Source organism: Equus przewalskii, chromosome 2 (genome assembly GCF_037783145.1).
Source record: "Equus przewalskii isolate Varuska chromosome 2, EquPr2, whole genome shotgun sequence".
NCBI lineage: Eukaryota > Metazoa > Chordata > Mammalia > Perissodactyla > Equidae > Equus > Equus przewalskii.
The window spans coordinates 9,666,968-9,682,174 of record NC_091832.1 but is presented as its reverse complement, the minus strand read 5'-3'; the positions used below and the strand labels follow the sequence as shown (position 1 = coordinate 9,682,174).

The following is a 15,207-nucleotide window of genomic DNA, read 5'->3' as shown; positions in this document are numbered from 1 at the left end:
CTCACTGGGTGACTCAGGAAAGACACCTCCCCTTCCTGGGCCCCAGTGTCTCCAGCTGCAGAAAGAGAAAAGGTTTGCAAACATTGGTAGCAGCTGAGTCCTTTCTTCAAGCTATGTCTATGCGGAAGGCCAGTAAGTAGGGGCTGCTCTGGTGTGTACGGCAGGGAGGACAAGAGAGGCCAGAGCCCTGGCTTCTCAGAAGTCCCTCTTATCCTTCCCTCCTCAGCGGCCCCCAAGGTACTGTTGAGAGCCCAGACCCCTCCTTAGGGATACAGGGAGCATGGTTTTAAAACTTTAGAACCAGAGGAACTTAAGATTCTTCTTGGCTTTGACATCCTATGACTCACATAAAAGAAAAGACCTTATGCCCTAAAGTTATATACCTTCTGATTCAACAAAATGGAAATGTAGATTAGAACAAGTAACAGAGTATGACCATACTGAGAGGTACCAAGAAAGAATTTTGGCTGTAACAGCCTGACTTCTCCCACTGCCCCCATACATACCCTAAATACAAAAATATCCTCTAAACCTAAGAACAGAGGAAGATACTGAATGAGTAATCAGAAGAGTGGTAAGTGTTTTAAAGGAGAAATAGAGTATATTATGGATGCATGTGGCAGAGGCTCTCAAACGAGTCTGGGGAACAGTGTTTCAGGGAAGAATTCCATGAGGATGTGATATTTAAATTGGATCCTGAAAGCAGAGTAGGAAGAAGCTAGGCAAAGGGACGTGGAGAAAGAACATTCCAGGTGGATGGGCCAGTGTGTTATGCAAGTTAGGGAGAAAATCCACGGCTCAGAGAAAGAACCGTAGGAAGGCCAGTAGGGATACAGTGTAGACAGCAAGGTAAGAGAAATATGAGAGACTGAAGAAGCAGGCAGAGGGCAGATTATGCAGGATCTTACAGATCATATTAAGAATTTGTTATTTTATCTTAAACTACTGAGAGGCCAGGAATCCAACGGTTCAATTTCATGGATACTGAAATCACTCAGTATGGTGGCAGCAGTGTAGTGGAAAAGACAATTATGGACCAAAGTCCTCCACGACTGAGGGAAGTGTCCAAGAAGTCAGCAGATGATAGCAAGGTGTGGCAGGGGGTTACAGAGACTGATCGCATAAGGCTCAAAACATGTCTTTCTATATGACGTCCTTTCCATAAAAGGGAGAGGAAAGAATGGTCTGAAAGTAGCAGTCTGTTAGCAAGAAGTATGCCATCTGCCAGCCTAGCTGGGTGCTGTTCACTGAAGAGGTGACTCTGTCTCTTGGTCAGAACCACAGGACCAGTGGTGGGTGTGGGGAAGACAAGGCTAGGAGGAAGGCTGGGACCTTCTGGCAGCCACTGTAATGCTGACACAGCTATGTGAGCAGAATAGAGAGGGAGCCTGGAGGCCTGTTCACCTCACATCTTGGACCTCCTGGCTAAAGAGGCTGTTGTAATTTCTTGAGAGACGCTGATAGTTTGAACTAGGGCACTGGCAGCAGAGCTAAGGAAGGGATAGATTCTAAGGATATTGAGTTGTAGCCTTGATCACACTTGGTGACAGATAGTATGTGAGGAGTGAATAAAAAGAAGTTAAATAGGACAGGTTTCTGGCACGGGCAACTGGAGTGATGGTGATATATTCACTGAACTAGGAAACTCGGGTTTGAAGCACATATGTGGTAGTCTGGGTTTGCCTCTGCAGTTTGAGGTAAATCAGACACGTGCCTCCTTGTTCTGGCAGAGGGAGAACCCAGGGTCACAATTCCCAGCATTCCTTCTTCAGGCCCTTGTTCAAACAGGGCTGAGCTTTGGAATATATGGGCCACCTGCATCAGTAGGGTAAGTTGGAAGCCCCTCAGCCAGATGCTGAGAAGACGTATCTGCCTCCAACTAATTTGGACTCCTTTTGGAGGGAATAGAAAGCTATGCCAAGAGAGTGGTGACTAGTGAAGTGGCCCGCTGGAAGGGAGCCAAACCCACTAAGCTTGTTTAATTTAGAGTGTCTGATCAGGACAAGGTTTGCAGATGGGGGTCCGTAGAACTCTCCTGAGAGGTGGATTAGGGCCTGATAATTGAGATTACTAACTTCCAACAATTACGCAATTTAAAACTCAGCCAAAAAGATGTAATTATTTTTCATACATTTGTTTGGTCATATTGCCAGCTGCAACTCCATGATGTTTTAATTCAAAGGGGAAGAGAAAACAGAAGGGGACTACCTTATTTTGAAGTTACCATGCTGGTCAGAATGGTGCTGGCCCTCTCTAGCCTCTTTTCTGTGGTATTGCCCTCTGTTTCCTGCCCACAAGGTTACTGGTTCCCTCTGGCTCCTCTCTGAGAATCCTAGCTTCTCCACACAAGTCCACACAAAGAATGTAGCAGAAGCTTCCAGGTGCCATATCTTAAATTCGTGCATATCTCCTCATATTTGTCCATTCTGCTCCTCTTCCTGCTTAGTCCAGCTTTCTGGCTTTCTCTGATTGTACCATGTTCTCTGTCTTCACTTGCGCTTCAAGATTTAGCTTCCTTTTTTATTTTTTGGACTCCTATATTCTTAGTTTGGTTTGGATTTTGACAATATTTTAAGATAAAGCTTTCAGAATCTTCCCTCTACCACTCGACCATTCTCACTGTGACTTTGCTGATCTGGGAGCCAAAAGACTACTGAGCTGTGCCTATCTCAGGAGAAGGGGTTGGAGTCCCAGTGCGGGTCCCTATTGCTGAGGGTCCTCATTGCAGAGCCCCACCTAGCCCTCCCCTTCCCCATGAAACACTCCCTTTTGTAAATTGGGCCCTTTGCCATCTGGTTCTCCCTTGCTTATCGTGGATTTGAACCAATCTTTAGGTAAAACTTTACATATGATCCTTACGGACAGGACGGAGAAATGGAAGCAGAGACTACACCTTGTTTATTTCCAGATCTCTCATAGTACATAAGACATACTAAATTAAATTGAGCTAAGTTGAATTTAATTGAATGGACTTAGAAGAAGGTAAAACCTTGTTTGCTTAGGTGACTTATGGTAGCAGGGTTAGTAGCATAATCAAACCCAGGGATTGATATAGAATTGATATAAAAATGTCAATCTAGGTTTTCCAGAAAAGCCTCTGGTAGTATTCATGGATCAGACACTCTAAATTAAACAAGCTTAGTGGGTTTGGCTCCCTTCCAACAGGGCACTTTACAAGTCACCACTCTCTTGGCATAGTTTTTGCTATTTCCTCCAAAAAGAGTAATATGCATGGTCTTATCCCATTAAACACTTGTATCCTTGACTTAAATTAATACTTAAAAAGTATATACTTTAAAAATTCTGATTGAAGTCACTAACACTGAAGATAAGAGAATCCAAGAATCAAAACGGTCACAGTAGGCTAGAACAAAGGACTAAGACCAACAAGTTGAAACTTAACAGGGTAAGTGTAAGGGCTCACATTTATACTTCTAAAATCTACTATAGGTTAATATGGTGTCCAGGATTGATCCCAAGACAGAAAAAGGACATCAGTGGAAAAACTGATAAAATCTGAATATAGTTCTGTAGTTTAGCTAATAGTATATTACTATTATAATGTTAATAGCACAATGTTAATTTCTTAGTTTTGACAAATGCTCCATGGTTGTCTAAGATTTAACACTAGAGGAAACTGGGTGAAGAGTATATGGAAACTGTCTACATTATCTTTTCATCTTTTCTATAAGCCTAAAATTATACCAAAGTAAAAGGTTCATTTAAAAAAATCAGAGAAATAAAAATAGCTTTATTTAAAGAAGAACAACAAAAATCTACTATGGGGAGGGCTTGCTGCTAAAAGAAGCTAATGTAAATTCCAGCTGCATTTCTAGAGATCTAGCATCCAGAGCAAGGGAGGCAATAGTCCTATTCTGCTGTGAGATGCTTAGATCACCTGTGGAGTTTTACATTCAGTTCTGGCATCTTAAGAAGAAAATTAACAACCTAGATCATGTCCAGAGAACAACAAAGAAGGCACAGGGTTTAGAAACTATGGAATATGAAGAAATGTAGAACTACCAGGGGGGAGACGGGGAAGGGAGGGATTAGGTTGGAGAAGGGAAGACTCATGATGGGGGTGGGGTCACTGTCTTGATATCTTTGCAGGCCTGTCCATTGTCATTGGGATGAGACTTTGGCTACCTCAAGAGGTATGCGAGCAGAGACTGAAAAGTCACATTTCTAGACTCTTAAGAGAAGATGCTGGTCTATACAGCTTAGGTCCTTGCCCATAGGAGATGCCTAAGATATTTGCTAAATTTGAATGTGACTCCTATAGTCTTTGCCAACTCTAAAGATTGGGTGAGGTGTTAAGATCAGAAAGACTAGCTTTTCTAGGTACTTCTATGACATTCTCATTACTATACATGGTGTCCTGGTGGTAAAATTTTCCTCCTGGTGCTCTTGGCTAACAAATATCTCTGCCTGCAGGAAGGAAAGCCAACTGCACAGACAGGCAGGAGCTACCCTGAAGGGATAGGAGCTATCCTTTCTAGCCAGGAAGATCAGCTGTCATGAGCAGGAACAGCCTGGAAATGTAAGAGTTAGGTAATACAATGATCCTGTTCCCTCCTGCATGGCTCCTGCCTGGTTCACTGCCCTCAGGATAGAGACTATATTCTTTAGCTTGGTAATCAAGGTTCTCCTGACCTGGCCTCTACCTACCCTCCTTCTTTCCCCATCACCACTACTCTGGTCCTTCTTAGGCTGACCCTGTGCCCTTGTAATTTGGAACCACACAAAATTGTCAGGACTCGCAATGCGTCTCAGCCTCTGTATCCACTTTGTGATACTCAAATCAAGATGCCTCCTTCCTTAAGACTCCATTTCCTCCCTTGTGCCCCTTCTCTGCCTACTTATTCTTTTATATTAGATCTCTTACCACCATTGCCATTATTAGTTTTTACATCAGTCTCACCTACTGTATTGTGTACCTCTTCTCCCCTCACACTCAGGGGGAGAGTGTGGGTCTTTTTCTTTCTTTCTTTTTTTTTTTTTGGTGAGGAAGATTCACCATGAGCTAACATCCATTGCCAATCCGCCTCTTTTTTTTTCTTTTTGTGCTTGAGGAAGATTAGCCCTGAGCTAACATCTGTGTCAATCTTCCTCTACTTTGCATGTGGGATGCCTCCACAGCATAGCTGCTGAGTGGAGTAGGTCCATACCTGGGATCTGAAACCATGAACCCAGGCCGCAGAAGAAAGTGCATGGAACCCTAACCACTCAGCCACAGGGCTGGCCCTGGAAGAGTGTGTTTTGTATTAATCTTTCCATCTCTAGCACCCAATACAGAGCTGAATAGGCAGAAGGTGCTCAACAGATATTTGTAGCATTGAAGAATGGCTTTGTAAGAATTTAATAAATGACCATATACGTGAACAGAATATTTCCCCACCTAGGACTGGTTTAGAATCCATTCTCTGGAGTCCACAAAGGCATGATATAGACAAATTACTTAATCTCATTGTATCTGCTTTTAAATATGCAAATATGAGAAGATAATACTTATATATCTCAGAGCTTCAATACCTCCTTCTAAGTGAAGCCTTCACCCCAAAACTCATCCCCTTTTCTCATTTAATTTCTCCAATATTGTCTGTCTTTTCCACTAGAAGGTAAGCCCATGAAGGCATGGATTCCACTTTTCACTGACATGTCTCCAGAGCCTAGATGGTGCTGGTTACATTTGAGACATTCAATAATAGTAATAACCATATAATAGTGGTGTTGTGAGGATTGAGTGACATAACGTATATAAAGTTCATAGCATTGGGCCTGGCACATGATAAACACTCAATAACTACTGTTATAACATAGAGGGCAGATTAAGAGGCAACATTATAACATGCTTATTTGTGACTCAAAAAGAACATATAATCAAGAAGTCAAGAACACTTGAACTATAATTTATGTTGGGGTTAGAAGAGATGCTTAAAATAATCTAATCTGACTTTCTCAGGCCCATAGAGGAGAAGAGCTTTTCCCAAGGTCATAAAGGTCGTAATGATTTTCTAGTGATTTTTTAGTGATGATTCCCTAAAATATATTATCAAATTATTGTTTTTGTTAGACACTTCCTTTTGGCAAGTATCCCTAAGTATGCAAATGGCTCTCTCCATCTAATTCTTTCAAAACACATACATACACACACAGAGTTGTGTGTTCATCTAATTAATCCAATGACATATTAAAATAACACTAGGTTATACTGTATCTGACAATACAAGGGCTATATGATTTAAAACTAATATATGACATTTGAAAATAATACCATATTTCATTGTATCTAACAGTACAAGGGCTACATGATTTAAAAACTAATGTTTGTCAGTTAAATCTACTTCTGGCTATGTTGGAATGAGGATATTGGTAAACCCTATCCCCCTAAAATAAATATACAGTTGGAAAAAATTGACACAACCAACCATTTCACTTATGCTGGAACAACTGGATATCCACATGACAAAAACGAAATTAGGCCCTTACCTAATGTTATACCTAAAAAATTAATTCAAAATGGATCATAGGCTTACATGTAAGCCAAAGCTATAAAAAGGTCAGGAGAAAATCTTTGTGGCCTGCTGTTGGCCAAAGCACTCTTAGATACAACACCAAAAGCATGACCCATAAGAGAAAAAATTGATAAATTGGACTTCAACATTAAAATTTTGTTCTTCAAAACACACAGTTAAAATAAAGAATGAAAGGCATAGATTGGGAAGAAATATTTGCAAAGCATACATCCGACAAAAGAGTTGCATCCAGAATATATAAAGAACTCTCAAAACTCATTATAATCCAAATAACCCAATTTTTAAAAGTGGGCAAAAGATTCAAACTGACCCTTCACCAAACGAGATCTATGAATGGCAAATAAGCACATGATAAGATAATCAACATAATTAGTCATTAGAGCAATACAAATTAAAACCATAACGAGATACGCTACACACCCCCTAAAATGGCTACAATAAAAAGTATAGACAATTCCAAGTCTTAGCAAGCAGGTGGAGAAACTATAACCCTCTCTCCTATATTGCTGGAAGGAATGTAAAATGGCACTACCAATTTGGAACACAGTTTGACAGTTTTTTTTTAAAAGTTGAACATAAACTTACTATGTGACACAACAATTCCACTCCTAGAAATCTACCCAAGAGAAATGCAATCACATGTCCACTCAAAGGAACATACATGAACATTTGTAACAGCATTGTTTGTAACAGTCCCAAACTGGAAACAATTCAAATGTCCATCAACTGGACAACAAGTAGACAAAATGTTGTATATCTTTTCAATAGAATATTATTCAGCACTAAAAATGAACGAACTACTAGTACATGCTACAACACGGATGAACCTCAAAATTAGAACGCTAAGTGAAAGATGCTGGATGCAGAAGACGACTATATAGTACATCATTTCATTTGCAAAAATGTTCAGAAATGGCAAAATATAGTGTCAGATTGCAGATCAGTAGTTGCCTAGGGCTTACATGGAAGTGGGGATTAACAGGGAAACTTTTTGGGACAATAGAAACATTCTAAAATCGGATTGTGGTGATAGTTGTAAAATTCTAAAAAATTTACTAAAAATCATAGAATCGTACTGTTACAATTGGTGAATTTTATAGTATATAAATTATACCTCAATAAAGCTGTTAAAACAACAAGAAAAAAAAGATCTTTCCCATGATGTATTTATCTTAAATGTCAGATTGCAGCTTTGATGCATACACAAAGAGATTTTGTTTGGTGGGGTTAGAAGGGGCCACTGGTGAGTAACAAAATAAAATGCCACTTTGGATGATATAAATTAGGAGCAGTTGCAGCTATGCCCATGGTGATTAATAGTTCCAGCACTAAAAATTCAAAATCTTGCTTCCTGCCTGCTCTCCCTAAGATCTGGATGTTGGCATGTTTAGCCTTCCCACTTGTAATTATCCTCCCTCAAAATTGGAATAAGGATTAACTAATTATAGTGGTGCATTCAGACACCAGCCATATCAAACGCCTTGGTAACCAAGAATTGTCCTGTCTGCAAAAGTAAGCCAGAAACCCTTACAGTCTCTGGTATCTGCTTCAAGGCCCAGAATAGGGAGATTGAGCCAACCCACAGAGCTTCCCTAACCTAGTTTAGCCAGCACAAGTACACCCTGCACTTCCATTAAGTTTACTTTCTTAAGATGCTGCTTTGGATAAGGTAATCCCTTTCTCAAAAATCTACTGTGGGTCTCAGTAGGTCCAATATAGAAAGCAGCAGTAGGTCCATCAATGGGCCAGGATGTGGTATTAGAAGCCATGGGTTTAAATATTGACCCTAACATGAACTAAAATTGTGGCTTTAGCAAAGTAACTTAACACTTTATCCTCCAAACTGGGATAATTCTGTCTACTCCATAAAACTGTTGTGAGAAATAAGCAAGATAGGATATATAAAGTGCTTGACCCAGTGTCCATGTGTCAAATCTGAATAAAGGATATCACCACAATTCTTTAATATAACAATCAAGGCTTTCCATAGTTCAGCCCCAGTCCTCCTATCTTAACCTTCAAGTAGGAAGATTCCCTATTCTAATCAAACAGACTTCTAACCAACTACTCACTAGTCAGGCTATTTACCACTCTCTGGACTACCTTTTCCCCAGCTCTGTATTCAGTAATCCTACCCATCTTTCAATACTCAGCTTAAAGCTCATCTTTCCCATGATGTTTAGTCTGACCATTAACTCTTTAAACAACTCATGAGATCCTTAATTATATACTTTTAAAAATATTGTATCAGTTTGAACACGTCTTATTTCCTCTAGTATAGACTACATTTCTGGAAGTACACCAAGACTTGTATACCTGTTATATATCACCACAATGCCTCTCATAGAGTCTGAAGTAGGACAACGATCTCAAATTATTTTTTTTCTAACTGAGGAATTCCTCAAAGAATAATTTGATAAACCCTATTCAAGTCCAACTTTTGCATTTAATAGATGAAAAGCCTGCCCCCAGAAAGGGGAAGTAACATTCAAGGTCATATGAGTAGTTTGGTGTTATAGCTGAAAGCAGAATTCTGGCTTCCTGTGGCAGATCTCAGGCTGTCTTTCAATATCAATTTTCTTCCCTATCTATAGGGATACCAAGTTTTAGCTGAAAACATGGTCACCTAGAATGAAGACTTCATTTCCCATCCTTCCTTTAGTTGTGTGGATATGAGTTCTATTAAATGGGATAAAAGTGGAAGGGCCATACAACTGCATCATCTTCTTTCTCCCCCTACTTCCTTCATTCTGCTGCCCAGAACATGGAGGTGATGGTAGAATTCCACATTAGATCATGAGATTGAGGGACACGTCCCATGGAAGGCAGAGCAGAAAGCTGAAAGAACCTGACTTTCTAGGCTTTCAAAGAGCAGAGCCACAATATCAGCTCTGGATTGCCTACATCTAGACATTTATATGGGAGAGAAATAAACTTCTATGCTCTTTAAATTGCTACTATTCTATATATCAGTTATTGGCAGCTTAACTTATCTTATTATCTCTCCTATCAGCTTTCTGATGCTCTTAGCTCTTCACATTGTCCCCAGACATATATCTTCATTCATTCATTCATTCATTCATTCATTAAATCATTCACTCAAGAGCCATTCAGTGTACACCTACATTCTGCCTGGCATAAATCTAAGATGGGCTGGGATGGACACAGAAATGAAATGTACAGATCTTGCCCTTAAAAGTCATGGGTATTGAATAAACTTCTCACTGTCTTAATTCATATCATGAATCATATGTCTGGCAAACATTAATCTCAGAATTTCTGACAGTCCCATCTCAAATAATTTCACTGTTTCTAGTAGTATATTGTTGATCAGACCATGTGTGCTTAATATGTTTGATTGCCTCTCAATACACAGTCTCTGCCTTTTTCCACCCTTTTCTTTGCCCAAGGAAGCTTATATGTATGGATTACATCAATGAGCTCTCTTGCCCTCTGATTCCTGGTTACGTTTGTCAAAGAGACCCCTAGCAGGAGATCAGAAGAAAGTAAGACAATGAGCTCTTTGTATTTATTTTTCTCAGCTCCCTCCCTGTCGGTTCATCTCAGGGTAATTTTATTCCTCAACTGAAGGTCACTGTTCCACTCAAGGTGGCCCACTACATGACTCTACTATTGGGTTCTGGTAACCATTCCTTCCCTCCAGCCCTGTTGAGCTGTTACTGGCCCCAGGGATCTGCACTATTCCCAGTGGTTTCCCTATACACTGCCCACGCCTTGTAAATAGCCCTTCTATTAAGCTCTCTTCAAATTATCCTAACGTGAGACTGCCATCTGTTTCCTGCTAGCATGCTGACTGATGCACCATGTGTCCCAATTTTCACTTCAAAATATATAGGCACCAGATACAGATGGCACCCACCATAAGCACTATTAGGAAGGGGGTTAGAGTAGAGGGAAAATATTTAGCAAAATATTAGTGCACAGAGAATACCAGATTATAAGCATATCATCATGACCACCAGCTTTTGAGACCACATTTGACCCTCAGGTACCTAAGCCATACACAAGCTCTTTTCATTTCTCTCTTTCTTGGGGTATCCCAGACCAGACTTTATGTCTCTTAAATAGTCTAGTCTTGAAAGCTTTTATTTAGAAGTGGGGCTCACTTTTAAGTGGAACCCACAGTCACTAAGCAGAGCCCATTTTTCCACCAACACATTTCAGAATCTCAAGTATAGTATTTTCTCCCACTTCTACCAGTATCCTCACTTAGGATCTATAAAGTGCTCAATATGCCTATTTTAGAGGCACAAACCACACTTCTTGAAGAGTCAAACATAAAAATCAAATGATCACCTGCTTATTCTGTACTAGCAACTGAAGTATTGCTGACCACAGAAAACAAAACCTATGCATCCAATATGAAGAATAATTTCAGATCGTGGGTTGGGCAGTGGAGGGAAAGAGTAAAAGAGAGAAGGAAGGTGTGGTAGGCAGAAGAATGCAGCCCCCCTCCCAAAATGTCCAAGTCCTAATCACTGGAACCTGTGAACATGTTACCTTACATGACAAAAGGGACTTTACAGATATGATTAAAGATCTTGAGGTGGAGAATTATCTGAGTGAGCCCAACATAATCCCAGGAGTCCTTATAAGTGAAAGAGGGAGGCAGGAGATTCAGTGTCAGGGTAATGCAGCATGAGAAAGACTTGACCAGCCATTGCTGGCTTTGAAGATGGAAGAGAAGCAGAGGCTAAGGTGTGTAAGCAGCCTCTAGGAGCTGGAAAAGACAGGGAAATGAGTTCTCCTCTAAAACCTCCAGGAGTAATGCAGACCTACTGTTACCTTGATTTTAGCCAAGAGAGACCCATTTCGGACTTCTCCCAAACTGTAAGACAATAAATTTGTGTTGTTTTAAAGCAGCAAGTTCATGGCAATTTGTTATGTCAGCAATAGGAAACTAACACAGAATGTAAGACTGAAATCTCTGGATTCAGAGAACTAAACCTGTGGCAAGGAAGAAGGGTTGAGAACTGATGGATGGCAGAGCCAGAACACATTGTGAGCAACACAACCAAACTGCACACCACTTGCTAACCTGCACTGTAGGCAAGTTGGATTCACTGAAAAACAAATTCATTCTTCATATCAGAGGTTCACACTCACAAAATGCTTTCATGCCTTTTATAACACACAGTAGAAGCCTCTGTCTTTTCTCTTAGAGTTTCTGGGATTCACCAGAACTTTTGTATTTTGTTAGAGAGCTTTTTCAGCCTCATTCAGAAGGAAAAGCATCTGTCTCATACCTTATTCTGTAACTTCCTGGTGGCCATAGCAGCAAAGAATTACACAATAAAAACAATAACCTTTAAAAGTTCCAGAGCATATAGTCTACAAAGCATCAGTATCTATTATTCTATGATTTGCATTCCATAAAAACTCATTGCTAAGCTCCTCCTGCAAGGCTGCCTGTTTCTGAATGGGCCTTACCACGCTCTGACCCAGCTGCTCCCGAAAGAAGTAATCCATGTTTCTCTTTTGCAGGCTGTCAAGGTAATGCTGAAAGCGAGTGTACGTATAAGGGTAGCAGTAAGCAAACTGGTAAATATCTTCTTCTCGGTCAAAACAAAATGCAAAGGACATCACATAATTCTTCCTATGGTCCGGGCAGCGGTAGTAGTAAACATTCTTAGGTGGCAACCTTTGCCTGAAAGATACAAACAAAGAAATTTGGGCGTATCAGACAACTGTTCAAGCTTCAAAAGGTAACAGATAGGAATAAATGTCCAAGAGAAAAACTGTAACATCAAGAACCCTAGGAGGTGATGGTGTACAATGCCACATATCATCATTATCAAAAAGAGACTGGATTCTGGCAGCACTTTGTTCAAATTCTCACCCTACCCTTTATCAACTATTTGGAGAATGCAAAGTTAAACAATGTTTATTCATTGTTTATTCTTATTTTGAGCACCTAGTATATGCCCAGGCATATGAGATAGGCAAGGTGTCTGTCCTCATGGAGTACATATTCTAGTGGGGAAGCAGTCAATAAAATATTAGAAATAAATATACAGTATAGTTACAGACTCTAAAAGTGCTTTGAGGGGAAATAAAGAGTGTGATGTTATAGTGACGTAAATGGTGGAGGCCTACTTTTCCGAGGGAGGTCAGGGTTTTGTATTACTAGACCTTTTAAAATAAGCTAATATGCATCGTGAATATTCAAGGGGGAGGAAAGAATAGCCCACATTTGTTTAAATTATTACTTGTATTTTCCTACAGAGCATTCCATGAGACTAATTTTCCACAGAAGCACTTGGGAAATAATACTTTAAAATACACTGTGTAGGCAATTTTGTTAAGCCATCAGGCTCATTCTCCAATAAGGAACGCTGAAACACATACATGAGAAAAGGCAAAATGTTCCAGTCATAGTTCCCGTAACTTCTTTACATTCACCCACTTCATAGGCTCACTGCACCTCTCATGCTTTATGATATACAAACTATTCATGCTGTTTCCCTGAAGAGAATGCCTCTCATTTTTGTCTCTTCAAAACCTATTACTCCTGCAAAACCCATCTCAAACTGGGCTTTTTCCATAATCATCCATTGACAATTCCAGGCCAGTTCAGCTTCTATATTTTGTAGTAACTCTTGCTTTTTTATTAACTGCTTTCTAAGTCTTATGCACTAGGATTTGTTTGGAAGCTCCTTAAGGGCAAGGATTCTCCTGCTGGGTTCTGGCACAGTGGGTGGAAGATGTAAGGTTCACCTATAGTGGCTTGGCATTCAATCGAGAAGCCAAAGAGCAGAGGAGAATTGGGAGGACAACGTGAGGAGGAGGGTATTAGAGATAAAGTCAAGAAAAGCAAGAATAGTGCTGGCTCCAGGTAGGGCAGCCTGGAGAAAACTGTTAAGAACTCCAAGAGCATTATCACATGCTAATGTTTGCTGGAGAATCTTGCTTCTACCTTGTTGACTCTTCAAGGCTATCCAAGTGGACAGTGGAAGGTAAGGCTGTGGGATTCTTGTGGACGAGCAAAGGTTACACGGCACCAATGCTTATACATGCAGTGGCTTGTATTGCTTTCCTATAGCTCTGGATATTATGAATCCCACCCAAAAATTAAGTGGAATGCAGAGAAGAGGACAAAAGGAAAAGTAGGTGGAGAGTGAGAGAGGAGTGAGAGAAAAGAGAAAGGAAGGAATGGACATTATATACCTAGTAAGGGTTGTTTCTGGGGCTCATTCAGTTCCTCATTTAATCCTCACTACTTTGTAGATGTGGTCACGGAGGTTCATAAAAGTTAAGCAGCTTACTCATGGCCTCAAGCTGGTAAATGACAGAGTTGGGATTCAGGTCTGTTTCTACCTGACTCCAAGTCCTGTATATATACCACTCCTCCATGGACCCTCTTGATAAATTATGGACTTCTGGCATTCCACATACAAGTGTGTGCAAAGGCCAGGAGGCAAGAGGGAACAAGTAAAATGTTGGAACTGCAAGGAATTCATCATGGCTCAAGGACAAAGAGTGAGAAGGGAAATCACGAAAATGTGCCTAAAGAGGAAGGCAGAAGCCGGATTAGAAAGGGACTACCTAAATCATGTTAAGGAATTTCAATATTATCCTGAGGTCACAGGGTACCTTTCAAGTAAGGGAAAGTAGTAAAGTACCATGATTGTGCCAGTCCAAGTGATAGACGAGAACGGTCAGAAAAAGGACAAGGTAGCAGCTGCACAGGTGTAGAAAACAAGACAGACTTGACTAGATTAGAAAAAGTGGCTGAAGTGATAGGCCATAGGGTCTAAGATGATCCTGAAGGTACCTACAAGGACAGCATGTAAACAGAACAGCATAAGCAACAAAGGAAGAGGGCTTCTCACAAAAAGGTCAGTGGTATTATCAAAGGCTGTCTAGGAGTGTGCTTAGACCTACAAATACAGCCCATTTGTCTCCTGCTACCAAAGCCAGGAGGAATTAACATGCAAATGACAACAGTCTTCCTGTAATGCAAATATAGCTTTAAGACAAACTTCCTAGGCACTCCTCATTTCTAACCAGATTGCTACCCTAAACCTTCCCATATTGAAATTTTGGAGCTACCAGTAACGAGATAGAGAAATAATGGCCTGGAAGGTGCATGGGGAGGGAAGAGGAAACTTGTCCCCTCCTGATCCTTCTGTACATGGAGAGTAGGAGAATGAGCAATTGCTGAGAGGTCAATGGGGGAAGTAATGGCCTCCAGGATAGTGAGGCCATAGTTCACTGTTTTATTCAGCAAATATTTCTTGAGTATCATGTATTAAGCATAGTTTGGTTAAGACAAGAGATAAAGGATGCAGTGGACTAAAAGATTGAGAATCCAAGTGAGATTATCAACCATAGAGCTAAGGTTGAGAGGAAACAGTAGAAAGTGGAAAGTGCTGAAGAGAGAAAGGAGTAGTGGAAAAGCAAGATTAGAGAGAGAGCAGACCAGTGCAAGGATGAGAGTAAAGAGAGAACAGATGATGGCCCACATCTATGATGTGATGGAACATGCAGGAATGTGAGGCTGGTGGAATGAGCTAGTCTCTGGGTTCTAGATTCCTATTTAGGAAGAATGCCAGTAAAAGAGGTCTGGAGGTCTCCAGGCAATGGTCTGTGATAGTCACTTCAGGCCCTGACTCTGAGAGGTCTGAGTCTGAGTCCCCTGGAGCACAAG

At 40.6% G+C, this 15,207-nt stretch overlaps 1 protein-coding gene across 5 annotated transcripts in view; it reads right to left on the bottom strand.

Moving 5' to 3' along the window:
• Window positions 1–15,207, bottom strand: part of AGBL4 (AGBL carboxypeptidase 4) — a 1,226,144-nt gene that overhangs the window by 483,897 nt on the left and 727,040 nt on the right. For all 5 annotated transcript variants that reach the window (XM_070609700.1, XM_070609702.1, XM_070609701.1 and 2 more), the window contains one exon: window positions 11,988–12,204. In XM_070609700.1, the coding sequence (XP_070465801.1) occupies window positions 11,988–12,204 (217 nt within the window). The remainder of the gene's footprint in view (window positions 1–11,987; window positions 12,205–15,207) is intronic.